Source organism: Apodemus sylvaticus, chromosome 13 (genome assembly GCF_947179515.1).
Source record: "Apodemus sylvaticus chromosome 13, mApoSyl1.1, whole genome shotgun sequence".
NCBI lineage: Eukaryota > Metazoa > Chordata > Mammalia > Rodentia > Muridae > Apodemus > Apodemus sylvaticus.
Window position 1 is genome coordinate 58109587 of NC_067484.1, and position 27663 is coordinate 58137249.

Below are 27663 nucleotides of genomic sequence, written 5' to 3' on the forward strand. Positions count from 1 at the left end.
AGCAGCTGCTTCACACTTCAGAGTGGCATTGCCCACCATGAGGGACTTTACTGTGAACCGTGGGCTGGAATAAACCTGTTCTCCTGACAGAGTATTTTATCAAAGCAGCAGCAGTGGTTAAGATACTTGTGAATTGACCTTTATCCATTCAAGGTGGTCACAATGAGAGGTAATGTTGTGTTTTGTTTAAAGAACTTTTTATTAGATATTTTCTTATTTACATTTTTTTTTTTTTGAGATAGGGGTTCTCTGTGTAGTCCTGGCTGTCCTGGAACTCACTCTGTAGATCAGGCTGGCCTCAAACTCAGAAATCCGCCTGCCTCTGCTTCCCAAGCGCTTTTTTAAATTTTTTTTTATTTTTAAATTTATTTATATTTTTATATATTTTATATTATATATTCATATGTTTATATTTATATTTTATTTACATTTCAAATGTTGTCCCCTTTCCACATTTCCCCTCTGAAATCCCTTTATTCCCTCCCCCCCCCCCCATGCTCACTAACACACCCATTCCTGCTTCCCTGACCTGGTATTCCCCTACCCTGGGGCAATGAGCCTTCATGGGTCTAATGGCCTCTCCTCTCATGGATGTCCGACCAGGCCATCCTCTGCTACCCATGAGGCTGGAGCCATGGGTCCCTCCATGTGTACTCTTTGCTTGGTGGTTTAGTCTCTGGGAGCTCTGGGGGTACTGGTTGGTTCATATTGTTGTTCCTCCTATGGGTTGCAAACACCTTCATTTCTTAGGGTCCTTTCTCTAGCTCCTCCATTGGGGACCCTGTGCTCAGTTCAATGCCTGGCTGAAAGTGTACCCTTCTGTGTTTGTCAGGCATTGGCAGAGACTCTCAGGAGTCAGCTATATCAGGCTCCTGTCAGCAAACACTTGTTGGCATCCACAATAGTGTCTAGGTTTGGTATATGAACTGGTTACTGGCCCCAATATGCTTGCATTACCCTAACTCACCCAAACTGTTATTGCAACAACACTGAAGGTAAGAGGAGGCCCTTTGTCCACCATCCAGCTATGCTGGCAGGTCTCGAGGTAGCCACAAGATGGCTCACAAATTTGGCCATAGTGTATGAAAAAATAAAAGAGAGAAAATAAAAGCCCTACAGCTTTTTTAGATTGTGTCATGGAGACATTTTTGAAAATACATGCCCATGGAACCTGAATCACCAGAAGCAAAGGCAGCAGTGGCTTGAGATTTTGTCAATCAGGGAACATCAGCTATGAAGACAAAGCCCCAGAGGGTGGAGTAGTTAGGAAAGAGTTGTCTAAGAGATTTAAGGACAGTGGCAAAGAGAGTATTTAATGGAGGACAGACTGCAGAGGAGACTGCAGATGAGAGGACAGAAGCAACAGACTGGAGACCTGGGAAAGACCCTGTTGGCAGCCAAGGCCAAATCAGAAGAACATAAATGATGCCTAAAAAGTATAGGGGACCCTCAGAATCAAAACTTCCCCCCACTACAAGAACAGGGTAACCCTAAAAGTGAAATGGAAACCCACCAGTATTTGTTGATAACGTTCAACATTCCATTGTGCTAAAACATACAGATAGAGTCTCTTCACCAGCTTTTCAAATGACTTGCCAATGGCTACAGAAACAAAACAAACATGGAGGACTTCTTAGATGTCTTAAAAAATTCAGACTATTTAAGACTCTGCTAAAAAGTAAAAGCCTTACTCTGCCAACTTCAGGGGACCTTTGTAGACCTGTGGATTGCATACTCAGACCAGGGGTCCTGGCATTACCCAATGGCCAATGTGTCACCAATTGGCACAAGCTGACCACCACTCTATTTACACCTCAGTGCACAATGGCTTCCGGGTTAAAAATGATACCAGAATGACTCATTGCCAGTCTTTCTTCTTAAATCATCCCAGTGTAACTACTCAGCTGCCCTTCTGCTGGACCCTGACCTCACTAGATGGGCCTCTGCATGACTGCTCAAATAGATGTAGGGGTAACAGGGTTCACCAATGGCAACTGCCTCATTCAGGACAGACAGAGGTGTGCTGGGGCAGCGGTGGTGTCAAATACCGAGAACACATGAGGAAGACCACACCTGGCAGGAATGTCAGTCCAGGAAGCTGAACTTGCAGCTCTGAAAATATCATTAGAGCTGAGAAAAGGCAAGACACAGAGGGCAGGTGTGCCATTGCTACCTCTCATATCCATGGGGACATTTGTAAGGAGAGGACCCTTCTAAAGGGGAAGGACTAAACTCCATCCCAGAGAACAACAAGACAGCCCAGTGGGTGGCCCCTAGAAATTGGGTTCCTCATGTCCTTGACTGAACAGGACCCAGGAGTCCCCACACTCTCTGATGAGACAAATATATATGATCTGGGCCAAAAACCTGTTGATGTCTCAGTGTTGTAAGAGATGAGGGAGGACAGCTAACTGACTACAAACTAATGTTTGAGAGAAAATGGGTCTACACAGAAAAAAGGAAGAAATCAGAGACTTTCTAGAGTTCATTGGAAACGAATATGCAACATGCACAATCTCATGGAACACAAAGAAAATGAAAGAGGAGTTAAAAGAAAGTTCACAGCACAAAATGCCTACGTGAAAAAATTGGAGAACTCCCATGCTGGCAATTTAACAGCATGTTTTAAAGGATACAACAGAAAGAAATGAGCGAGCAAAGAAAACGAGGAGGAGACATAAAGAAATTTTCAAGTTGGGGGATGAAATTGATAAAATAGAGAACAATTCGAAGAATTAATGAAACATGGAGTTAGTCTTTTGATCCTTTTATTAGACAAGAAAACCAAACCCCTATTAAAAGATAAAGAATATACAAATTAATGAAATCTAAAATGAAATAGGGGAATTAAATAACAGGTAATGAAGAAATCCAGAGAATCGTAAACACATAGTTTAAAAAGGGTGCATTCCACCAACTTGGAAATTCTAAAAGAAATAGCTAACTTCCTCAATAGATTCCACACCCCAAAATTAAACTAGAGAAAAACAACTTAAACTGACATAAACATGAAGGAAAACAGAATTCATTAAAAATATGTCCCCAATATGAACCCACGTCTATGAGTTTTAGGGTAGCGTCCTACCAGACTTTCAAAGAGGATTTAACAAGAATTCAGTGTATTCAAAAATATAGAAACAAAATAAATATTAGTCAATTTATTTTCTGAACCCCTGATTACTCATATATCCAGTCAGGAAAGACTGAGCCATTAAAGGGAATTACAGACAAATTATCCCTAAAACCACAGATTCAAAAATACTTAAAAGATAAAACAAATAAAATAAAATATAAAACACAACAAAAGATCGTCCACCATTAACAATGAGGAAGGCTTCATTCTAGAAGCAGTGATGGTTCAACAAAATGGGATTAAAGTGTAAGAAAAACCAAGAATCGATCATCTCATGAGGTAATGTAAAATTCTCTGACAATATTCAACACCACTTCAGGATAAAATTCTCGGAGTTCTGGTGCTTACCTTGGCTGGAACATGACTCCTTCTATTCCATTATCAGCAGCTTTCAATATTTCAAATATATCACTGCCTAATCTTGACATTCCTGGAACTTGCGTAGAGATCTACCTTGACCTCAAAGATCTGCATGACTCTGTCTCGTGAATGGTTGGTTAAAAAGCATGTAACACCATGCCTGGAACTAAGCCTTTCTGCTTATATTTTAAATTCAGAACTCAGAATCCAAATCTATCTCTTGGCAATTTGACACATAATTGTATCTTCATGTATCTACATCAAAATCGTATCCAGGTAATAATAATTCCTAACATGATACAGTTCACTTTCATACAACTGCAAATCCATATTTTTAGCTGAATGTAATTTTGTCCTAATGTAACCATTCCTTTAATGCCATTGAATATCCTTGATCAGAAGATTAAACGTCATTCAACTTCCTGATGATGCCTTGTATTTTGAACCTTTCTTTTTTTTTAATTTTTCCTTTCTTAGTTTCTATGCTTGTTAAAAACTTTCAGGCCAAATTCTATGCAGTGATTTTCATGACTTAATTTGTCAATACAATTAGTGTAAACAGCTTTACCTTAACCTCAAGGAAACTCTTCAGACAAGGGCAGCAAACTTCTTTGCAAAAGCATAAAAAAAAAAAATCTCCAGAATGGAAATAATCCCAAGCACCCATGTCTATCTATCATATCCTACTATGATACCCTCCTAACTCCCACTTAATTCATGATCATATTCATTATGTTTCTCTCCAGCACACAGAATTTGGAGACTTATCCCTGGTGAAAACACTTTACCGCATTGATTACATTAATAAGTTTTCTGTCCAGTGTGTGTTCTTTTATGATACCGGAGATGACTGGGTCTTGTAAAGGCTTTACCACATTGTTTACATTCATAAGGTTTCTCTCCGGTATGGGTTCTTTTATGATATTGGAGATGACTGCGCTGTGCAAAGGCTTTACCACATTGATTACATTCATATGGTTTCTCTCCAGTATGTGTTCTTTTATGATATCGGAGATTATTGTAATAGGTAAAAACTTTACCACATTGATTGCATTCATAAGGTTTCTCTCCAGTGTGTGTTCTTTTATGTCTTTGGAGATGAATGCGCTGTGCAAAGGCTTTACCACATTGATTGCACTCATAAGGTTTCTCTCCAGTATGTGTCATTTTATGTCTTTGGAGATAACGGTGAAGTGCAAAGGCTTTACCACATTGATTACATTCATAAGGTTTCTCTCCAGTATGTGTTCTTTTATGTCTTTGGAGATGAATGCGCTGTGCAAACGTTTTACCGCATTGATTACATTTATAAGGTTTCTCTCCTGTATGTGATCTTTTATGTCTTTGTAGATAACTGTGAGCTGCAAAGGCTTTACCACATTGATTACATTCATAAAGTTTCTCTCCAATATGTGTCATTTTATGTTTTTGGAAATCACTGGGTCTTGAAAAGGCTTTACCACATTGATTACATTCATAAGGTTTCTCTCCAGTATGTGTTCTTTTATGTCTTTGGAGATGAATGCGCTGTGCAAAGGCTTTACCACATTGATTACATTCATATGGTTTCTCTCCAGTATGTGTTCTTTTATGATATCGGAGATTACTGTAATAGGCAAAAGCTTTACCACATTGATTACATTCATAAGGTTTCTCTCCAGTATGTGTTCTTTTATGTCTTTGGAGATGAATGCGCTGTGCAAATGTTTTACCGCATTGATTACATTTATAAGGTTTCTCTCCTGTATGTGATCTTTTATGTCTTGGTAGATGACTGGGATCTGCAAAGGCTTTGCCACATTGATTACATTCATAAAGTTTCTCTCCAGTATGTGTCATTTTATGTTTTTGGAAATCACTGGGTCTTGCAAAGGCTTTACCACATTGATTATATTCATCAGGTTTCTCTCCAGTATGTGGTATTTTATGATATTGGAGATGACTTGATCTTGTAAAGGCTTTACCACATATATTACACTCATAGAGTTTCACTCCAGTATATCTTCTTACATGCCTGCAATGATAATTAGCACATGTGAAATCTTTACCACATTCATAACTCTGATCAATCATGTAATCAATATGAATTATGTTTACAATTTGTCTAATGGTAAAGAAGCAGCAGATCTTAAGGTTTTAGCAATTTATATGTTCATGGTATTCTCCCTCATCATGAGTAGTTCAAGACCCGTGTGATAGTTATTACATGGCTCATATTTATAACACCCTCTTTTTATATGATGTATTTTAGCTATCTGAAGAAAGAACAACTCTGATCTTTATAACACTGATTGTATTCATATTTTCTCCTCTCGTGTGAATTACAACACTTTTGACTATTAACCAGGATACACAGAAGAATTTTCAAATTCTTAATGCCCATAAAGGTTTTCTAAACTATGAATTTTGGGATATTCCCTGTAAAAATAGAAAACCAACTAATTGCAAATATCTTTCACATTCCTAATTTCTATCAAAGTCAGAATACTATGTATCTTCTTGTTTTAGAAAAAAAAAAATTATGTTTCCTCTTTCAATATCCCTATGCTCACATCATTTTTATCCATTGTGACACATGATATACCTAATGAAAAAGAATGATAAAGGAAAGTTTTACACATTGCATTCACAATGTTTGAATTGTTGTTTCTCATACCATGTGCAATATAGTCTAATGTTTCTCCACAACAACATTCTTGATACTCATAAAATGCTCTCTCACCAAACTTAACCATATTACTACAAGAATATGAGTATCACCAAACTTTCTATGGACTAACTGCTGATTAGAATGTTTTGGATATAGATTTATTATTATTCATTATGCAATTTCTAAATACTTTGAGGATATACAGAATGTCAGGTCCACAGCATAGCTCTAATGGAGCTATTTATCAAATGGATACACAATCCAGATATTGGATCTTGAGGTACATGGTTTTGTAAGAATATTATAATCATAGCTACACTTAAAGGACTGCTATTTTATAGTCTTGCTTTTAACTGGAGATTCCATAAGATATTAAAATTTCCTCAGAGACAATTTTGTATAAGCTTGCACATGAAAATTACCTTTCATGTTTTCTACAACTTTGACAATGTTCTTCAAGATGATAGTTTTCCCAATTATAGCCTAAAACACAGTACAAGAAAATGAATGATATACTATTGGAAAATGGGCAACATTAAAGATACTGTGAATTTTAACTGTACTGTGAAAGTTACAGTGAAAATTCAGTGAAAATGAATTATTCAGCTCAATTTTCATACAATTAAAATAATAGAAGATCATCAATAACCAACAAGCATTTGTTTCCTTCTGAAAAAAAAATAACAGTCTTACCTATAGCTTTGAAGTTCAGGTAGGTTTCAAGCATCACATTTTTGTAGAGACTCTTCTGGGAAGGATCCAGCAAATTCCATTCTTCCTCAGTGAATTTCACATGCACATCATCAAAAGTCACTGCATCCTAAATATCCCATACAAATGTACAACAAAAAGCATGATACTAACATCACCAGAAAACAAATATATGCTTTCTCAAATATATACTCACATAATTCTCGTGCTTGCTCTGCTTATTTTCTGACTCAGAATTTATAATTATTGTGTCATTTTAGAAGGAGCTTTAATTATAAGATACAACTCTGTCACTTTTGAACACTTTGAATAGGATACAGCTTTGCCAGAGAAATGCAAATTGAGAGGGAGATGCTGAGGAAACAGATCCACAATACTGAGCACACATCAGAAAAAATGTATGAACAATTACTAACTACAAACATGATGGGCAATCTGGGTGTATTTTCTCATGTCTTTAATCACAGAGGCACAGGCAGCTGTATGTCATTTACCTAGACACTGGCATGGCCTTTGTAATGTGTTCTAGGAGACTAAAATGTATATTTTAAGACCCTCAATCCCTACAAAAAATAACCATGGGAAAAAAATGATGCTGAATTCAAAGTTCTTTATGAAATTTCCTACAAAGTATTATAAATTCACAGCACATCTGTATTCAGCTGGTAGAAATATGAAGTTTAATCTATAATATTTGGTCAAATTTCAATACTAAAGATATGGATGAAAAAACATGAAGCCGGGCGATGGTGGCGCACACCTGTAATCCCAGCACTCTGGGAGGCAAAGGCAGGTGGATTTCTGAGTTCGAGGCCAACCTGGTCTACAAAGTGAGTTCCAGGACAGCCAGGGCTACACAGAGAAACCCTGTCTCGAAAAAAACAAAAACAAAACAAAACAAAACAAAAAAAAAAACAAAACAAAACAAAACAAAAAAAAACCAAACCAAACCAAAAAAAAAAAAAAAAAAAAAAAAAGAAAAGAAAAACCACACAAAACTATGCTTATATTACAAATACAAGACATGTGTCTTTTGTGGTTTCTCTACTACTTTAAGGACAGACAAAGCTACACAGCGAATTTTTTTTTGGAAAAGAAAAACAAAAAATAAAATAAATATAAAAATATAAAACAACTAGACTTGTAAAATAGATTATCACTGATTAGCAACTGTATCTATTGGATTTTATATGATTTAAAGAAAGAGATTATAGTGAATATATGGGAGCATGAAAAGAAAGTTGAAGGGTCAGTTTCAACCACAACACAGTACACACCAAGGACACAATGTTTCCCCTCTAAAAGAAATGCTGGGTAAAATCTGGAGCAGAGACTGAGGGCATGGCCAATGAAAATTTGCTCCACTTGAGAGTACCATCCTATGGACAAGCACCAATCTATGACATTATTAACAACACTCTGTTTTGCTCCCACACCAAAGCCTTGAGTAATTGTCCACTGAGTGGATCCACCCCCCAGCTGACTGAAAAAGCTGCAAAGATCCAGAGTCAAACCTTGCATGGACCTTGGAGACTATTATGAAAGAGTTTGTGGAATGATTGAGATCCCTGAGGAGGATAGGAACTCCACAGGAAGACCAAGCGAGTCAAGTAAGACGCACCCCTGGGGACACTCAGAGACTAAACCACAAACCAAATAGCATACACAGGATGGACTAAGGCCCCTGGCACATATATAGCAGATGTGCAGCTCAGAGGATCAGAAAGTCATCTAACAACTGTAGCAGTGGATTTCCCTATACCTGCGGGGGGCTATCTATTTCCTTAACTGGGCTGCCATGTCTGACCTCAGATGATGAAAGGGAGGGCAACAGGGAGTCTATGGGAGTGGTCATAGCTGAGATGCATAGCAGTGAGAATCGGACACTGAAGAGGCCACATCCTAAAGCCACCCAGGACCCCTAGTGGAGAGTTAATTATACCAACTTAACCAAAAACTTTTCTACCCAAAATTTGTCCTGTCTACAAGAAATGCAGGCAAAAAGAAGGAACAGAGAAGGAGGGAATGGCCAGACTATGCCCTGCCCAACTTGATACACACCCCATGGGCAAGCACCAATCCCTGGCAATACTGAGTAGATACTTTGTTATACTTCCAGAGAGCAGATTAGCATAATTGTCCTCTGATAGTGTCCATCCAGCACATGAGTGAAACAGATCCAAACACCCACAGCCTAACATTGGACAGAGACCAGGTGTTTTTTTGGAAGACTTGGGGAAAAGGTTGAGGGCCTCAGAAAGAACAGTAATTCCACAAGAAGACCCTCAGTGTCAACTAACCTGGACGATAGGAGACTCTTGGAGACTGTGTCATCAACTAAAGAGCATGCACAGAATGACTGAGTACATAGGCTACTCAATTTTTATGTGGTTCCCAGGAAATGGAGCAGGAGATGTCCTTTATGCTAATGAGGGTCTGTCCAAACTGTTCCCCTAACTTGGATGCCTTGTCTGAGCTCAGTAAGACAGATATGCCTAACCATGCAGAGACATGAAATGGCATGGTTGGTGGATACTCAAGTGATCCCTGTGCTCCTTGGAGAGATAAAAGGAGTTAGGAGTGAAGGACTGTGTAAGGTGGAATGGAGAGATTGTAACAACTAGAATTTAAATTAAATGAATAAATGAAGCATGAATGTGGAAAATGAACAAATACATATAGATAGAATGAAAATAAAGAAATCCGTACATTATTTTTAAATTTTACCACCACGTAATATTTCAGGGTGTAAGCCAAGGAGAAAGGAATTTGGGCCAAAATATCACACAAATGACCTGTCAGTAAAACTTGCAGTTTATTTTCCACTCAAATGCTAACTCAATTTCCTCTGACTGTATACTGTCAACACTCCAGTCTTCCAAGACCTATTATTGGGCTCCATGAAGACCTTTCTATGACTTTTGCCGTGTCAAATTCTGATAATTTCCACATTCCTTCAAAAGAGAACTTAGGTTCTGTCCATCAGGAAAATCACTTGTTCATACAACTTTTGTTATTGCTGTTGTTGTTGTTGTTGTTGTTGTTTCTAACTTGCTAATCTACTACTATGATGGAATCCTCTGAGAAAAAAGCATCTCAGCTAATAAACTGTTGCTGTGGATGGTACTGTCAGATCACATTTCATCACTTTGAGAGCTTAGAGTAGAGACTGAAGCTACAAACTGAAGATAAAATCATGGACAAACATTGTCTCCTGGCTTGCTCTCCTGCTTAGTCAGTGTCCCATGCTCAGGTAGCTCTCTCATCCAGCCCAGGCCCACTTGCTAATGAATATTGTCACCCTCAGTGGAAGACCCTTCCCACATCAATCATTCACACTATCTCGCACAGACATAGCAACCAGAAATTCTGATGAGAGCACAACCTCAGCTGAGGCTCCTTCAGATGACTGTAACTCTGAAATATTGAAATGCTGGCAACTTCACTTCTCTCACGACTCTCTCTCCTTGTGCATTGATAAGATTATTTCTTCCTTCCCACCTGATATCCTAATATTCAATATTCTCAAGCATTCCCTATTGAACATACACACCAAACAGATCAGTAAAAGAAGCAACACTCCACCAACACTCTGAAAATCTAGACAGCAAACTGTAACCCCAGAATTAACTCACATCTATACAAGACAAACTGGGAAACCAGTACCTAGACCTATTTTCACCACAAACCCAGATGCCTGGGCACCCATATAAGAAGATAATGACTAACAGCCATGAAAATGTGTCACCAAGAAAGCCAAGCTATGCTTTACTGCAGGTCCTGAGAAACTAAAATATGCAAGGGATCATATGGGAGAAGTCAGAGGAGTGAGAACCTGGGAATGGGATAGAAGTACACAAGAGGGCAGCAGACAGGCAGACAGATGGGGAGCAAGGAAAGAGTCATGAAGTTAGAGAAAGAGAAAACCGAGGTAGCGTGTGTAGATTACAAAGCCAGAAAACAAAAATACCAGGTTTTCCATGTGCATATTGCACAAAATGGCAACAGCAGCAGGTGATGAAGGCAGGTAATGACTTATGCATTTCCTAAGTCGCTAACAGCAGGTCATTAAAATTTCCTGTACACTGAGAACTATTGAGGCAAGGCTCACCCACAGACCAAGAATGGAAGAAAGAAAAGTATTAAAATGCATAGACAAAATGGATATTGTTCAAAAAATGTGGATTCTAAAATTTTCCTGTCACTAAACAACAGAGTTCTGCAACATATGAGGAGGCAAATCTATAAATGATTGGAGAAGAAGAAGGAGAAGGAGAAGGAGAAGGAGAAGAAGGAGGAAGGAGGAAGGAGGAAGGAGGAAGGAGGAAGGAGGAAGGAGGAAGGAAGAAGAAGGAAGAAGGAAGAAGAAAGAAGGAGGAGGAGGGGAGAGGAGGAGGAGGAGCAAGAAGAAGAAGAAGAAGAAGAAGAAGAAGAAGAAGAAGAAGAAGAAGAAGAAGAAGAAGAAGAAGAAGAAGAAGAAGAAGAAGAAGAAGAAGAAGAAGAAGAAGAAGAAGGAAATCAGCATTAAGATCTGGAAAATATTTCAAATGAAATCATAAATGAAAACTTTCCAAAACTAAAGAATGTCCCAGTTAATGTACAAAATGCATCAAGAATATCAAACAGGTTGGGAAAGAGTCCCTTTGCCACATGATAATCAAAACACTGAACATATAAGAGAAATATAAAATAACTACAGCAGAAAAAAGTAACAAACTAAACAAAACAAAAACTAGAAATGTATGACACCAGAAGTATTAGATTCATATCCCTCTTCTTAGTTTTAAGGAATTAATTCATTACTTATGCAATGTTCTCCCTGCATGTATTCCTGCAGGCCAGAAGAGGACAACAGATCCCATTACAGAAGGTTGTGAGCCACCATGTGGTTGCTAAGAATTGAATTCATGACCTGTGTAAGACTAAAGCAGAGCTCTTAACCCCTGAGCCATCTCTCCAAGCCTATTCCTGCCTTAAAGACAAAAAGGTTTGGACACAGGTGCTGCACTGTCACAGAAACCTCCCATGTTTCTACAAAAAAGAAACTAGTCCAGATGTGTTGGGCAGATTCAGAATCTGCCATGATGGTGAAATTATTTAGAGGTCACCGCCTGAACTAGCAAGTAAGAAGCACCATTAGAAGTGGTCACAAGTGGTCACATCTGGCTGATGCTTCCCATCCATTCCCAGATAGTAACCATCACCCAGGCACCTACTGCTCAACCACATGTTCCTCCCCATTGTGGGTAGATATCCTGTGCTCAGCATGCCTTGATTTCAGCGTTTCCCTGAGGTCCCCTCACAGCATCCAACAGCAGAGCTCAGAGCAGGACTCGGAGAACCATCGGAAGATCCCGCCTCTTTGTTTGACTGGCAGGTCTGTCTGGCAGTCTTGATTGACTAGTGAGTCTTACCCCTCCTCAGGTTAATGTGGGCTTCCAGTCTAGGGCCAGAGTTCTCAGGAGAGGGTTGCACCCCATTAGCAGTTGAACAAAAATTCCAAGATGAATGTCACCCCACCCATTCCTGGGGGAGGTTCCACCCTTCTAGCTCTGGCTTGTCAGCTGCCTGTTCTTTCCCTCTGTGGGCATACCAGAACCTGACCTGATTTTTGAATTGGCCTAAGATTTTTCTCAAAGCACTTTTCTTCTTCACATAATCAAGATTAATAACTTTTGTTGACTATTACTCAAGGTGAATTGCAGGTATCAATGTGACCCAGGAGTGGATGACCCAATTAACATTAAAGATGGATTTTTAATAGCAAGAGTTGTAGCTGGGAAGTGGTGGTACACACCTGTAATCACAGCACTTACATAGCAGAGGCAGGTGGATTTTGGAGTTCGAGGCCCACCTGTGCTACAGAGTGATTTCCAGAACAGTCAGGGTTATACAGAGAATCTCTGTCTCAAAAAATAAATAAACAATCTAACAAAAACAAATTAACCAAGAGTTTTGTTGTTGTTTTTTGATTGTTTGTTTGTGTGTTTGTTTGTTTGTTTGTTTTGCTAAATGCTTGGCTCAGGGAAACTAAAGTTCCTTAAGGGAATCACTGTTGAGCACAATTAATAGTCAGCACATTTTCATCAGTGACAAAGCAAAGAAAAAAAACACAGTTGGACTAGCTCAGATTTTCTAGATAAGCCTACCTCAAATCATAGAGGAAATGAATCTATCTATGCATAGAAAGGGTAGTTAATAGAAAGTTCCAATAAAGGCTGTCAGCCAAGGGAAGTTGGAAAAATTAGGATTTTTTTTATTTCATGCTGCAGGATATTACAGTAGTTCTTCATTATATACCAGAATACTTAAGAAATAAGTACTTCTAATGTGAGTTTTAAAATAAAATAATCAAACAAACCACCTTTGTTTTGTAAAATAAAGGAGTACAAATACAAAAAACAAAAATGACCTTTCCACAAGGTTGTAGAAAGTATCTACAGCCTCGATCAAAGGGGGATCAGAACATCTCAAAAGATTAAGATTAAGAAAGGTTTTTTCACTTCAAAAGATATAATTAAGAAACATCCCCCACAGTAAGCATGGTTAGAGTTAGGGTTAGGGGATTAGAGGGTTATAGTTAGGATCAGGACAATCATTATTAGGGTTAGGATGCTTAGGAACATAAGGGGTTAAGATAGGATTAGAAATGTAGGGTAAAACCCAGGGTTAGGCTAAGGGTTATAGTTAAGTTGACCACCATTATTATTGATCAATAGTATCCCTATTACACAAAGAAGAAATGTCAGGGTTAGGGTTAATCTCAGGTCAAAGCATTTGTTTGTTGTGCTGAGTGGAATCAGGTTCTATCTTTTTGCTCTTCTGCCTTCCTAGTCCTTTTTATATTCTTTCATAATATCAAAATATTCTTTCCCCACCAGGCAATGATGGTGCACGCCTTTAATCCGAGCACTTGGGAGGCAGAGGCAGGTGGATTACTGATTTCAAGGCCAGCCTGGTCTAGTGAGTTCCAGGACAGTCAGGGCTATACAGAGAAATATTTTCTTGAAAAAAGCATATGACAAACAAACAAAAGAAGTATAAAATCTTCTTTCCTGGCTCAATGAAAATGGAAAGTGAGTTCCAGCTAGTTCCAGATGGGAACTATCTTTACATTATTATTACCTAAAGAAATTATTAAGTTTATTAAAGAATGGCAGTAAAATGCCCTTGTTATTAGTTAGTACTTGCTGATCAATTTATTACCTACTCTGAGGTCAGGACACAACTCATCCCTCCCCAGGCTCTGAAGAACTTCTTTAAAAGCATAAGCCTAGCCAGGTGAGGCACGCATACACTGCCACCACCACATACACATCACTGGGCACTTGTAAACCAGGAGACTGCAGTGCTCTCCAGCCAACCTAGAAGACATAGTGAATTGTAGGGCAGCCCTAGACTAAACAGCAAGACCCTGTCTCAAAACAGTCAAGTTAATACATATCACACACTACATGTATGCTACTCAGAGGACTTCAGTTTGAGAACAAAGGTTGCAGGCAACATTTAGAAATTACAGCAAGTTACTTCTACGTAGCAACCTCTGGACACAGGGCTTGGACTCCTTTCTCAGGGAATATTAAATAACACTGGCCGAACATGTGACTTTACAATGATAGCTGCAGACACGATAAAAAAAAATATGGGCTATGGGCTTGGCTGTTGTACTTACCACCCTTCTAAACCCCTCTTGAATCCCTGCTGCTTCAACTACACAGTAGGGCAGCAAGAACAGGTTTTGCACTTAGCAGTTGCCATGTGGTCTCAGGTCTCTGGTGGTGCTCACTGTTGGTCTATGCCCTCCCATATTTAAAAAAGAACATGCATATCCAAGTAGTGGTGGTACACACCTTTATTCCCAGCACTTGGGGGCAGAGGCAGGTGGATCAATTGTGAGTTTGAGGTCAGTCAGGTCTACAGAACAAGATGTAGGGAAAGCTAGGGCTAATGATGAAACCCTGTCTCAAAAAAAAAAAAAAAAAAAAAAACCCGAAAACATACAAACATACATAAAACAAACAAAAACCCTTGACAAATATGCCAAAGGTCCTACCTGTCTCAAACATGCTCCAAGGCCATCCCCTTACCCATCCATTGAGGACCCATCCAGATCATCTTCCCCCAACAGCCTCATCTCACCCTGACAAATCAAAAGCATTTTAATTCCCAGCAAGCTCACTGGCTGATGCCTTAAGACTGAGTCTCAGTCTGCATTTCCTTGCAAGGTAAATACCACTTCCAAATGTTTTTACTTTTTTAAATAAAAAATTTAATTTATGTGTCAAATCATATTCATAGCACATCTATTATGGAGGTCTTTAAGGGGGAAAATGTCAAAACTTAAATATCGTTGTCTTTTCTAGACATCTGGGACATTCACTCATTATTTTATGTTAGTTTTCGAAGTTAATAGAAAAAGCTGCCCTATTTCCTGTAAGAAATTTAATTTTAGGGTCTGTCAACATGTTAAATGCACTGCTGTTATTTTTAAAATATGTGCATGCATACTTGAATAAGGCTCATCCTAATCTTGCCATATAACCATTCCCTGAGCACTCGATCACATATTATATGCCAGGCTCCCTGCCTAACACATCAACTCCACTATCTCATTTATTTAACAAATAAACTCTCATCATCTCTGCCACGCTAGGCAAAAGCAGCAGCCATGAAAGTTATCAAAGTGTTATCTGGATACTGGTGCTGTATGGAATCACTAATGCCTAACACAAATGTGTTGTCCAACTCAGTCCATGTTATTGTAAGCACGGGCTCCATCAGCAATGCTGAGGGAACTGCAGTGTCTGCCATCTGTGTGAGCAAAACAGTAAAGCCATGATTAAGTGATGTCAACTTACAATCCTTTCTACAGGGAGATGAACAATATCTTAAGCACCCAGATATTTAATTCTCATCATAACTGTAAATTAAATTTCCCCAAACATGATGATCAGCATGTCACCAAAAAAGTGAAATGCCTTTCTCCTGAACTCTTAAGCCTGGTGGTGGTGGTGCAAGTCTTTAATCCCAGTACTCTGTAGGCAGAGGCAGGTGGATCTATTGAAAGATCAAGGCCAGCCTGGTCTACAGAGTAAGTTCCAGAACAGCCAGGGCTACACACACACACACACACACACACACACACACACACACACACACACACAAACTGTCTTGAAAATCAATAATAATAAAAATGATGGTGATGATAAAGTGCTGTTATATATTTTTTCACTGTTTTGAAATCCAGAGCCAACAGATGGGCAATTCTAGTTTTGTTTTGTTTTTAAAGGAAGGCAAGGAAGCTCTTCAACAATCCAATAAGTTTCACCACTGCCTTCCCAATGGCAAAACTGTGTTTCCATGTTGCTCCAAAAGGAAAGGAAGAATACACTCAGACATAAAGAATGGTGAACCTCCATGATAAGAAAATAGAAAAAGAAAATGGGTATCCAGATCTGGACTAGCATGTCCCCCCAACACACACACAGACACACACACACACAGACACACACACACACAGACACACACACACACACACAGACACACACAGCTCTGCAAGACCCAGCTTCATTTCAAAATCTCTTCAGTCCTAAATCTTCAACTGCCCCTGTGTCTTCACCTCTCCACCAACCTTTCCTGGCCTCTCATACTGGCAAGGCTCAACTGCTACTCATTTTCATTATGCCTTGTCTTAGTCAAGGTTTCTATTCCTGCATCTTGACCAAGAAACAAGTTTACACTTGTTCAGCTTACACTTCCTTGCTGCTGATCATAACTAAAGGAAGTCAGGACTGGAACTCAAGCAGGTCAGGAAGCAGGGGCTGATGCAGAGGCCATGGAGGGATGTTTCTTACTGGCTTGCTTCCCCTGGCTTGCTCAGCCTGTTCTCTTATATAAACTAAGAATAGCAGTCCAGGGATGGTCCCAATCCACAAGAGATCCTCCGCTCTTGATCACTAATTGAAAAACATGGCCCACAGTTGGATCTCTTGGAGGAAATTCACCAAGCTAAGCTCATTTCTCTGTGATAACTCCAGCCTGTGTCAAGTTGACACAAAAATCCAGCCAGGCTCTCCACTTCCGGATCCAGATTGGCCTGAGCAGCAGCAGCACATCTCCAGGTCCTGAAAGAGGCAGGAGAGGATGGTGTGCTCCTGTGAATCCAGCGGGCCCCAGCAGGAGCCTTCAGGCACCTGCTTTAGGATCTGAACAGCCTGGGCCACAGCACTCGGTCTCCAGGAAGTGGCGGAGACCTGGTGTGCGCCCAGAGGCAGTCTGGGAGCTCACAGCACAGCTCCTTCCCTGTGGCACAGAGCTTAGGCTTCAGTCCTGAGGCCTCTGGCAGTAGCCCTCTGACCTCTACGCTTCCAGATCCAGATCAGCCTGAGCGGCAATACCACATCTCCAAGTCCTGAAAGAGGCAAGTGGGACTTCCAGGCGGCCAGCGGGGAGAAGTCGGTGGGCTCCAGTGAATCCAGCGGGTCCCAGCAGGAGCCTTCAGGTGTCTGCTTCGGGGTATGAACAGCCTGGACAACAACACCCTGTCTGCAGACAGTGAAGGAGGTAAGCTGTGCACCAGAGGCCACCTGGGAAGGGGCAGCTTGCACTGGTGAGTCCAGCATTGACAACACCAACTAACACCAGTGAGAACTAGATGGCAAAAGGCAGACGCAGGAACATCACTAACAGAAATCAAGGCAATATGGCAACATCTGAACCCAATTCTCCTTTACCAGCATGTCCTGGATACCCCATCACACCAGTAAAACAAGATTTGGATTTAAAATCACTGGTCATGATGCTGGTACAGGAACACATGAAGGACATATTTAAAGAAATTCAGGAGTAAATGGATCAAAAGTTAGAAGCCCTTGCAAGGGAAACACAAAAATCATTGAAAGAAATCCAGGAGAATACAAAAGCCAATAATGAGGAAACACAAAAAACACTTAAAGAAATACAGGATAACTTTGGTCAACAGGCTGTGGTCATGAAAGAGGAAACACAAAAATCTCTTAAAGAATTACAGGAAAGCAAAAACAAGCAAGTGAAGGAACTAAGCAAAACAATCCAGGATCTAAAATCAGAAGTAGAAACAACTAAGAAAACTAAAAGGGAGACAACTTTGGAGATAGAAAGCCTTGGGAAGAAATCAGTGGACATAGATGCAAATATCAACAACAGAATACAAGAGATAGAAGAAAGAATCTCAGACGATGAAGATACCATAGAAACCATGGAATCAACAGTTAAAGAAAATGCAAAAAGCAAAAAGATTGTAACCCAAAATATCCAGGAAATCCAGGACACAATGAGAAGACCAAACCTAAGGATTATAGGCATAGATGAGAGTGAAGATTTACAGCTTAAAGGGCCAGCAAATATTTTCAATAAAATTAAGGAAGAAAACTTCCCTAACCTAAAGAGAGAGATGCCCATGAATATACAAGAAGCCTACAGAACTCCAAACAGACTGGACCAGAATAGAAATACTTCCCGTCACATAATAATCAAAACACCAAATGTACTAAACAAAGAAAGAATATTAAAGGCAGTAAGAGAAAAAGGCCAAGTAACATATAAAGGAAGACCTATGAGAATCACAGCAGACTTTTCACCTGAGACTATGAAGGCTAGAAGATCCTGGGCTGATCTCATGCAGACTCTAAGAGAACACAAATGCCAGCCAAAACTACTATATCCAGCAAAACTCTCAATCACTGTAGATGGAGAAACTAAGATATTCCATGACAAAACCAAGTTTACCCAATATCTATCCACAAACCCAGCCCTACAAAGGATAAAATGAGGAAAACACCAATACAGGGAGGGAAACTTCACGCTGGAAAAAGCAAGATAGTAACCTTTCATCAAACCCAAAAGAAGTTAAGCAATCAAATTTAAAAAATAACGTCAAAAATGACAGTAAGTAACAATCACTATTCCTTAATATCTCTTAACATCAATGGACTCAATGCCCCAATAAAAAGACATAGACTAACTGACTGGATACGTAAACAGGACCCTACATTTTGCTGCTTACAGGAAACACACCTAAGGGTCAAAGACAAACACTACCTTAGAGTAAAAGGCTGGAAGACAATTTTACAAGCAAATGGTCTCAGGAAACAAGCTGGAGTAGCCATTTTAATATCAGATAAAATTGACTTTCAACCCAAAGTCATCAAAAGAGACCATGAGGGACGCTTCTTGCTGGTCAAAGGAAAAATACAACAAGAAGAACTCTCAATCCTGAACATCTATGCTCCAAATACAAGGGCACCCTCATTCGTAAAAGAAACTTTATTAAAGCTCAAAGCACACATTGCACCTAACACAATAATTGTGGGTGACTTCAACACTGCACTTTCCTCAATGGACTGATCAGGAAAACATTAAGTAAACAGGGACATAATGAAATTAATTGAAGCTTTGGACCAATTAGATTTAACAGATATATATAGAACATTCTATCCTAAAGCAAAAGAATATACCTTTTTCTCAGCACCTCATGGTACCTTCTCCAAAATCGACCATATAATTGGTCACAAGACAGACCTCAACAAATATAAGAAGATCGAACTAATCCCATGCCTCCTATCAGATCACTATGGAGTAAAAGTGGTCTTCAATAGCAACAAAAACAACAGAAAAACCACATATACGTGGAAATTGAACAATATTGTACTCAATGATACCTTGGACAAGGAAGAAATAAAGAAAGAAATTAAAGACTTTTTAGAACACAATGAAAATGAAGACACAACATACCCAAATCTATGGGACACAATGAAAGCAGTGCTAAGAGGAAAACTCATAGCCCTGAGTGCCTCCAAAAAGAAAATGGAGAGAGCATACATTACCAGCTTAATGACACACCTGAAAGCCCTGGAACAAAAAGAAGCTATTTCACCCAGGAGGAGTAGAAGGCAGGAAATCATCAAACTCAGGGCTGAAATCAATCAAGTAGAAACAAAGAGAACCATACAAAGAATCAACAAAACCAGGAGCTGGTTCTTCGAGAAAATCAACAAGATAGATAAACCCTTAGCCAGACTGACCAAAGGGCACAGAGAAAGTATCCAAATTAACAAACTTAGAAATGAAAAGGGAGATATAACAAAGAAAATGAGGAAATCCAAAAAATCATCAGATCCTACTACAAGAGCCTGTACTCAACACACCTGGGGAACCTGGAGGAAATGGACAATTTCCTTGACAGATACCAAATACCAAAATTAAATTAGGACCAAATAGATCATCTAAACAGTCCCATAATACCTAAAGAAATTGAAGGAGTCATAGAAAGTCTTCCAACCAAATAAAGCACAGGACCAGATGGTTTCAGTGCAGAATTCTATCAGACCTTCAAAGAAGAGTTAACACCAATACCTTCAAATTATTCCACAAAATATAAACAGAAGGAACACTACCCAATTCCTTCTATGAAGCAACAATTACGCTGATACCAAAACCACACAAATATCCAACAAAGAAAGAGAACTTCAGACCAATTTCCCTTATGAACATCGATGCGAAAATACTCAATAAAATTCTTGCCAACCGAATCCAAGAGCACATCAAAACGATTATCCACCATGATCAAGTAGGCTTTATCCCGGGAATGCAGGGTTGGTTCAATATACGGAAATCCATCAATGCAATCCACTACATAAACAAACTCAAAGAAAAAAACCACATGGGTCATTTCATTGGATGTTGAAAAAGCATGTGACAAAATTCAGCATCCTTTCATGCTTAAAGTCTTGGAAAGAACAGGAATTCAAGGCCCATACCTAAACATAGTAAAAGCAATATACAGCAAACCAGTAGCCAGCATCAAACTAAATGGAGAGAAACTTGAAGCAATCCCACTAAAATCAGGGACTACACAGGGCTGCCCCCTTTCTCCTTATCTTTTCAATATTGTACTTGAGGTACTAGCTCAGGCAATTCGACAACAGAAGGAGGTCAAAGGGATACAAATTGGAAAGGAAGAAGTCAAACTATCATTATTTGCAGATGACATGATAGTCTACCTAAGTGACCCAAAAAACTCCACTAGAGAGCTCCTACAGCTGATAAACAACTTCAGCAAAGTGGCAGGTTATAAAATCAACTCAAGCAAATCAGTGGCCTTCCTATACTCAAAGGATAAGCAGGCTGAGAAAGAAATTAGGGAAATGACCCCCTTCACAATAGCCACTAATAGTATAAAGTATCTTGGGGTGACTCTTACCAAACATGTGAAAGATCTGTATGACAAGAACTTCAAGACTCTGAAGAAGGAAATGGAAGAAGACCTCAAAAAATGGGAAAACCTCCCACGCTCATGGATTGGTAGAATCAATATAGTTAAAATGGCCATTTTGCCAAAAGTAATCTACAGATTCAATGCAATACCCATCAAAATCCCAACTCCATTCTTCACAGATTTAGAAAGAGCAATTATCAAATTCATCTGGAATAACAAAAAACCCAGGATAGCTAAAACTATTCTCAGCAACAAAAGAAATTCTGGGGGAATCAGTATCCCTGACCTCAAGCAATACTACAGAGCAATAGTGTTAAAAACTGCATGGTATTGGTACAGTGACAGGCAGGAGGATCAATGGAACAGGATTGAAGATCCAGAAATGAACCCACACACCTATGGCCACTTGATCCTCGACAAAGAGGCTGAAAACATCCAATGGAAAAAAGATAGCTTTTTCAACAAATGGTGCTGGTTCAACTGGAGGTCAGCATGCAGAAGAATGCGAATTGATCCATCCTTGTCTCTTTGTACTAAGCTCAAATCTAAATGGATCAAGGACCTCCACATAAAGCCAGACACTCTGAAGTTAGTAGAAAAGAAACTGGGGAAGACCCTTGAGGACATCGGTACAGGGAGAAAGTTTCTGAACAGAACACCAATAGCGTATGCTCTAAGAGCAAGAATTGACAAATGGGACCTCATAAAATTGCAAAGTTTCTGTAAGGCAAAGGACACCATCAAGAGGACAAATCGGCAACCAACAAATTGGGAAAAGATCTTCACTAATCCTACATCAGATAGAGGGCTAATATCCAATATATATAAAGAACTCAAGAAGTTAGACTCCAGAAAACCAAGCAACCCTATTAAAAAATGGGGTACAGAGTTAAACAAAGAATTCTCACCTGAAGAACATCGGATGGCGGAGAAGCATCTTAAAAAATGCTCAATTTCAATGGTCATTAGGAAATGCAAATCAAAACAACCCTGAGATTTCACCTTACACCAGTCAGAATGGCTAAGATTAAAAATTCCGGAGATAGCAGGTGTTGGAGAGGGTGCTGAGAAAGAGGAACACTCCTCCACTGCTGGTGGGGTTGCAAATTGGTACAACCACTCTAGAAATCAGTCTGGCGGTTCCTCCAAAAACTGGGCATCTCACTTCCAGAAGATCCTGCTATACCACTCCTGGGCAGATACCCTGAGGATTCCCCACCATGTAATAAGGATACATGCTCTACTATGTTCATAGCAGCCCTATTTATAATTGCCAGATGCTGGAAAGAACCCAGGTATCCCTCAACAGAAGAGTGGATGCAAAAAATGTGGTATATCTACACAATGGAGTACTATTCAGCCATTAGAAACAATGAATTCATGAAATTCTTAGGCAAATTGATGGACCTAGAGAACATCATACTAAGTGAGGTAACCCAGACTCAAAAGATGAATCATGGTATGCACTCACTAATAAGTGAATATTAACCTAGAAACCTGGATTACCCAAAACATAATCTACACATCAAATGAGGTACAAGAAGAAAGGAAGAGTGGCCCCTTGTTCTGGAAAGACTCAATGAAGCAGTATTCAGCAAAACCAGAACGGGGAAGTGGGAAGGGGTGGGTGGGAGGACAGGGGGAGAGAAGCAGGCTTAAGGGACTTTTTGGGAGTGGGGGGGCTAGGAAAGGGGAAATCATTTGAAATGTAAATAAAAAATATACCGAAAAAAATTAAAAAAAAAGAAAATGCAACTACATTTCATAAATAAAGAACTTTATACCTAACTAAAAAAAATAAATAAATAAAATTATAAAAAAAAATCCAGCCAGTACATTTGACCCCTTGTCACGTGACACACCAGCATATCACTATTAATCCTATACCCTTACTTTCTTATTCATCCCTAAGATCTAAATAACTTTACAAGTCCCATACTCTTTACATTTTAAAAATTCAATTCCTTTAAAAGGTCCAATGTCTTTTAAAATTCAAAGTACTTTAAAAATTCAAATTCTCTTAACTGTGGGCTCCACTAAAATACTTTCTTCCTTCAAGAGGGAAAAATTTCAGGGCACAGTCACAATCAAAAGCAAAACTCAAATTTAAATGCTTCAATGTCTGGAATCCAACTCAAGAACTTCCAGGCTCCTTTGAGGGCTGTGGTCATTTCTCCCACTCTGCCCTTTGTAGCACACAACTTTTCTTCTAGGGTCCAGCTGCCTGTACTCCACTGCTGCTGCTGTTCTTGGTGGTCATCTCATGGCACTGGCATCTCCAAAACACTGCTGTTTTCTGCCATAACTAGGCTTCACTTATAGCCTCTCATAGACAATTTTCATGGTGCCAAGCCTCAGCTCCTATGCATGACCCCCTTAAGTCCTGGGCCATCAATTGCAACTGAGATTGCACCTTCATCAAAGGCCTTACATGGCTGGCCACTCACAGTGCTGAGCTTCAGCTGTTCTTCTTGACACCTTCACACCTTCAAAACGAGTACCGTCTGTATTACACATATGCACATTATCAATTCCAACCACAGCACAAAGTACAACTGTAATTATCTCTGGAACACAGCCTCTGTACTCTCAGGAAACACTTCCCAGAATATTTCAGCTCAGTGGTGCTGGACTCTTCTTAATCACAGCTAATTTCTTAGCTCCAGCGAAGGAGCCACCAATAGTCCCAGTAATGCAAAAGGTTTTGCTTTAATAGTTCTAGTATCTTGTTAATCTCAGCTGATTCTTCAGCCCCAGCTAACCAAAATCACAGAATCTTCACAATCAAAACAGCACCAGCCCTGAATTGAATCTTAAATTTTCCTTCTGAAATTTCATGAGCCAGGTCATCATTTTCTGAACTGTTCTCAACATTATCATACAAGCTCCTACAGAAAATTCCACAGAGCTCTTAACAACCAATGGTTCTTCTAACCCAAAGTTCCAAATTCTTTGCACAGTCCTCCCCAAAACAATGGCCAGGTTGTCACAGGGATACCCCACTATGCTGGTACAAATTTCTCTTAGTCAGGGTTTCTATTCCTACACAAACATCATGACCAAGAAGCAAGTTGGGGAGGAAAGGGTTTATTGAGCTTATACTTCCATACAGCTGTTCATTACTAAGGGAGGTCAGGATTGGAACTCAAGCAGGTCAAGAAGCAGGAGCTGATGCAGAGGTCATGGAGGGATGCTTCTTACTGGCTTGCTTCCCCTGGCTTGCTCAGTCTGCTCTCTTATGTAACTTAAGAGTACCAGTCCAGGGATGGCACCACCTAAAAGGGGCCCTCTCCCCATGATCACTACTTAAGAAAATGCCCCACAGTTGGATCTCATGGAGGCACTTCCCCAACTGAAGCACCTTTCTCTATAATAACTCCAATCTGAGTCAAGTTGACACACAAAACCAGCCAGCACACTCTTTCACTCACTTGGCTGCCTTGTCTAAATTCAGTAAGAGAGCTATGCCTAACCATGCAGAGAGTTGAAATTCCATAGGTGTTTGACACACCAGTGGTGCCCATGCTTCTTGAAGAGATAAAGGAGTTAGGGATGACAGATTGTGAAAGGTGGAAAAGAGAGATGGGAGAAAGTGGAATTTAAATCAAATAAATAAATAAATAATAAATAAATAAATAAATAAATAAGTGGGGAAGTGACAAACAAATACATATAAATAGAATGAAAATTTAGAAATCAGCCCATTATTTTTAAAATTTACCCCACTCTATATTCAGGTATAAGACAAGGAAAAAGGATTTTTGGCAAAATATCACACAAATGACCTCTCACTAAAATTTACAGTTTCTGTATTCCTCTAATATGCTATGTTCTCAATTTTCTCTGGCTGCATACTGTCAAGACTTCCATCTTCCAGGTCCTATGAGAAAAAATGAATAAATACCATCTACAGATTTCTATGAATTTCACCATCTCAATTTCTGATATATTCCATATTCCTTCAAAAGAGAACATAGATTCTGTCCAACAGCAAAATCATATATTGATACCATTTGTTGTTGCTGTTCTAACTTGCTATTCTGCTTCAATGCTGGAATCCTCTGGGCAAAAGGATCTCAGGTAATAAATGGTTGTTGTGAATGCTTCTGTCAGACCACAGTTTACCACTTTGGGAGTTTAGAGTAGAAACTGAAGGTACAAACTGAAGGTAAAAGCATGGACAAACATTGTCTCCTGGCTTGCTGTCCTGCTTTGTCAGTGTCCCATGCGCAGGTAGCTCTCTCATGCATCCCAGACCCACTTGTTTATGAATATTGTCACCCTCAGTGGAAGAGTCTTCCCACATTAATCATCAACACTATCTCACATAGATAGAGCAACCAGCAATTATGACAAAGGCACACCTTCAACTGAGGCCTGTTCAGATGACTGTAGCTCTGGAATATTGAAATGTTGGCAGCTTCACCTCTCTCTTGATTACCTCTCCATGTGTATTGCTAAGAATATGTCTTCCTGCCAACCTCCTATCCTAGCTTTCAACATTAGCCAGCATTCCCTCTTGAACATACCCAACAAACAGAGCAGTAAAAGGGGCAACACTCAGTCAACACTATCTGATAATCTAGACAGCAAACTATAACTTCCAGAAATAACTTCCCATCCAAACTAGACAAACTGAGAAACCTAACCTAACCTAAAATAACCACACATGCTGATGCCTAGACACCAGCACAGAAAGATTAGGTATTCCAGCCAGGAAAATAATTCAACATCCTCTGATTTTTAATACTCTGCCTCTCTTCATACAACCTCTTTTGCATCAGTTAGTTTAGTTTAGTTTCTCAAGAAATATTAGGGAAGGAGGAGGAGAAAGAGAAGGAGAAAGGAGATGAGGAGGAGGAGAAGGAGGAAGAGAAGAAGAAGAAGAAGAAGAAGAAGAAGAAGAAGAAGAAGAAGAAGAAGAAGAAGAAGAAGAAGAAGAAGAAGAAGAAGATCAATAAACATAAAGGTCTAGAAAATATTTCCACAGAAATCATAAATGAAAACTTCCCTAAACTAAAGAAGATGACTGTTAATGTACAAGAAGCATCGAAAATACCAAACAGATTGGGAAAGTGTCTCTTTGCCACATAACAATCAAAACACTAAACATAATTTAAAGAAATATATATATATATATATATATATATATATATATATATATATATATATAAAAACTACAGGAAAAAATAACAAACTAAACAAAACAAAAATTATTAATGTAAGAAATCAGAACTATTAGATTCATATCCATCTTCTTTTTTTAAGGATTGAATTCATTATTTATACAAAGTTCTCAGTACAGGTATTCCTGCAGGCCAGAAGAGGCCACCAGACCCCATTACGTATAGTTATGAGCCACCATGTGGTTCGTAAGAATTGAACTCATGGCCTGTGTAAGAATAGCCAGAGCTCTTAACCTTTGAGCCATCTCTCCAGGCCTAACCCTGCCTTCTTAATGTATATTATAAAAGACAAAAAGGTTTGGACCGAGGTGCTGCATAGTCACAGAAACCACCCATGCTGCTACAGGAAAGCAACTAGTCCAGATGTTCTGGACAGAATTACAATCAACCACGAAACTTAAGGTATTTAGATTTCATGGCCTGAATTAGCAGGTAAGAAGCAGCAATAGAAACCTCACAAGAAGTCACATCTTAATGATGCTTCCAATCCAACCCCATAGAGGATCCACAACCCCAGCACCCACTGCTCAGCTGCATGTTCCTTCCCATTGTGGGCAGATATCCTGTACTCACCATGTCTTGATTTCAGCATTTCCGTGAGGTCCCCTCACAGCACACAACAGCAGAGCTCAGAGCAGGACACAGAGAAGCATTCGCGCTGCACACCCACAGGGAACACCTCAGAAGGAGAAGGTGAGGGAGAGAGTGAAGAAGATCAATCAGCATAAATGTCTGGAAAACATTTCCAATAAAATCCTAAATTAAAATTTCCTAAACTAAAGAAGGTGCCTGTGTAAGAATAGCCAGAGTTATTATAAATATATAGCCAGAGTTAATGTAAAAGCATGCAAAATACCAAACAGATTGGGGAAAAGTCCCTTTACTGCACAATAATTGAAACACTAAGCATCTAAAGTAAAGCGATAAAAAAAAAAAAAAAAAAAAAAAAAAAAAAAAAAAAAAAAAAAAAAAACTACTACAGTAATAATTAACAAAACTAAAAAAAAAAAACAAAAACCAAAAAAACCAAAACCAAGTTACCCTGGGACCTAGCCCCGCCCAACCTACAGCCCTTGACCCCAGCCAGCAGCTCCAACTTGATCATTAATGTTCCTTGGGAAAGCATCAGCCCAGACCTCTGTAAACTCTACCAGGTCTTTGTCTTTTCTCAGCCCAGCCTGTGTCATTAAGGAACAGGATGCAGTTTATTGGACTGTGAATTCCCTACCTGTCTCAGCAGCTCACAGCCAGAAGCCAGGGCCGGGCACACAGCCCAGCGATCCAGGGCAGCCAGGCTTGGCTTCTGTTCCCACAGGAGGGTCGTGCTAGGAGGCCACTGTGCCCGCCTGGAGGAGCACAGAGAGGGTTT

General features: G+C 39.5%; 1 protein-coding gene across 1 annotated transcript; it reads right to left on the reverse strand.

The window, feature by feature from the left end:
• Positions 1-2914: 2914 nt before the first annotated feature.
• On the reverse strand, positions 2915-27663 carry LOC127664022 (zinc finger protein 431-like). The gene is made up of 5 exons (XM_052155906.1): positions 27523-27663; positions 26868-27026; positions 6837-6963; positions 6566-6626; positions 2915-5507 (listed from the first exon to the last, which is right to left on the reverse strand). Exons 2-5 carry the CDS (start codon positions 26868-26870, stop codon positions 4295-4297), a joined length of 1404 nt encoding a protein of 467 aa, XP_052011866.1. The 5' UTR covers positions 26871-27026; positions 27523-27663; the 3' UTR covers positions 2915-4294.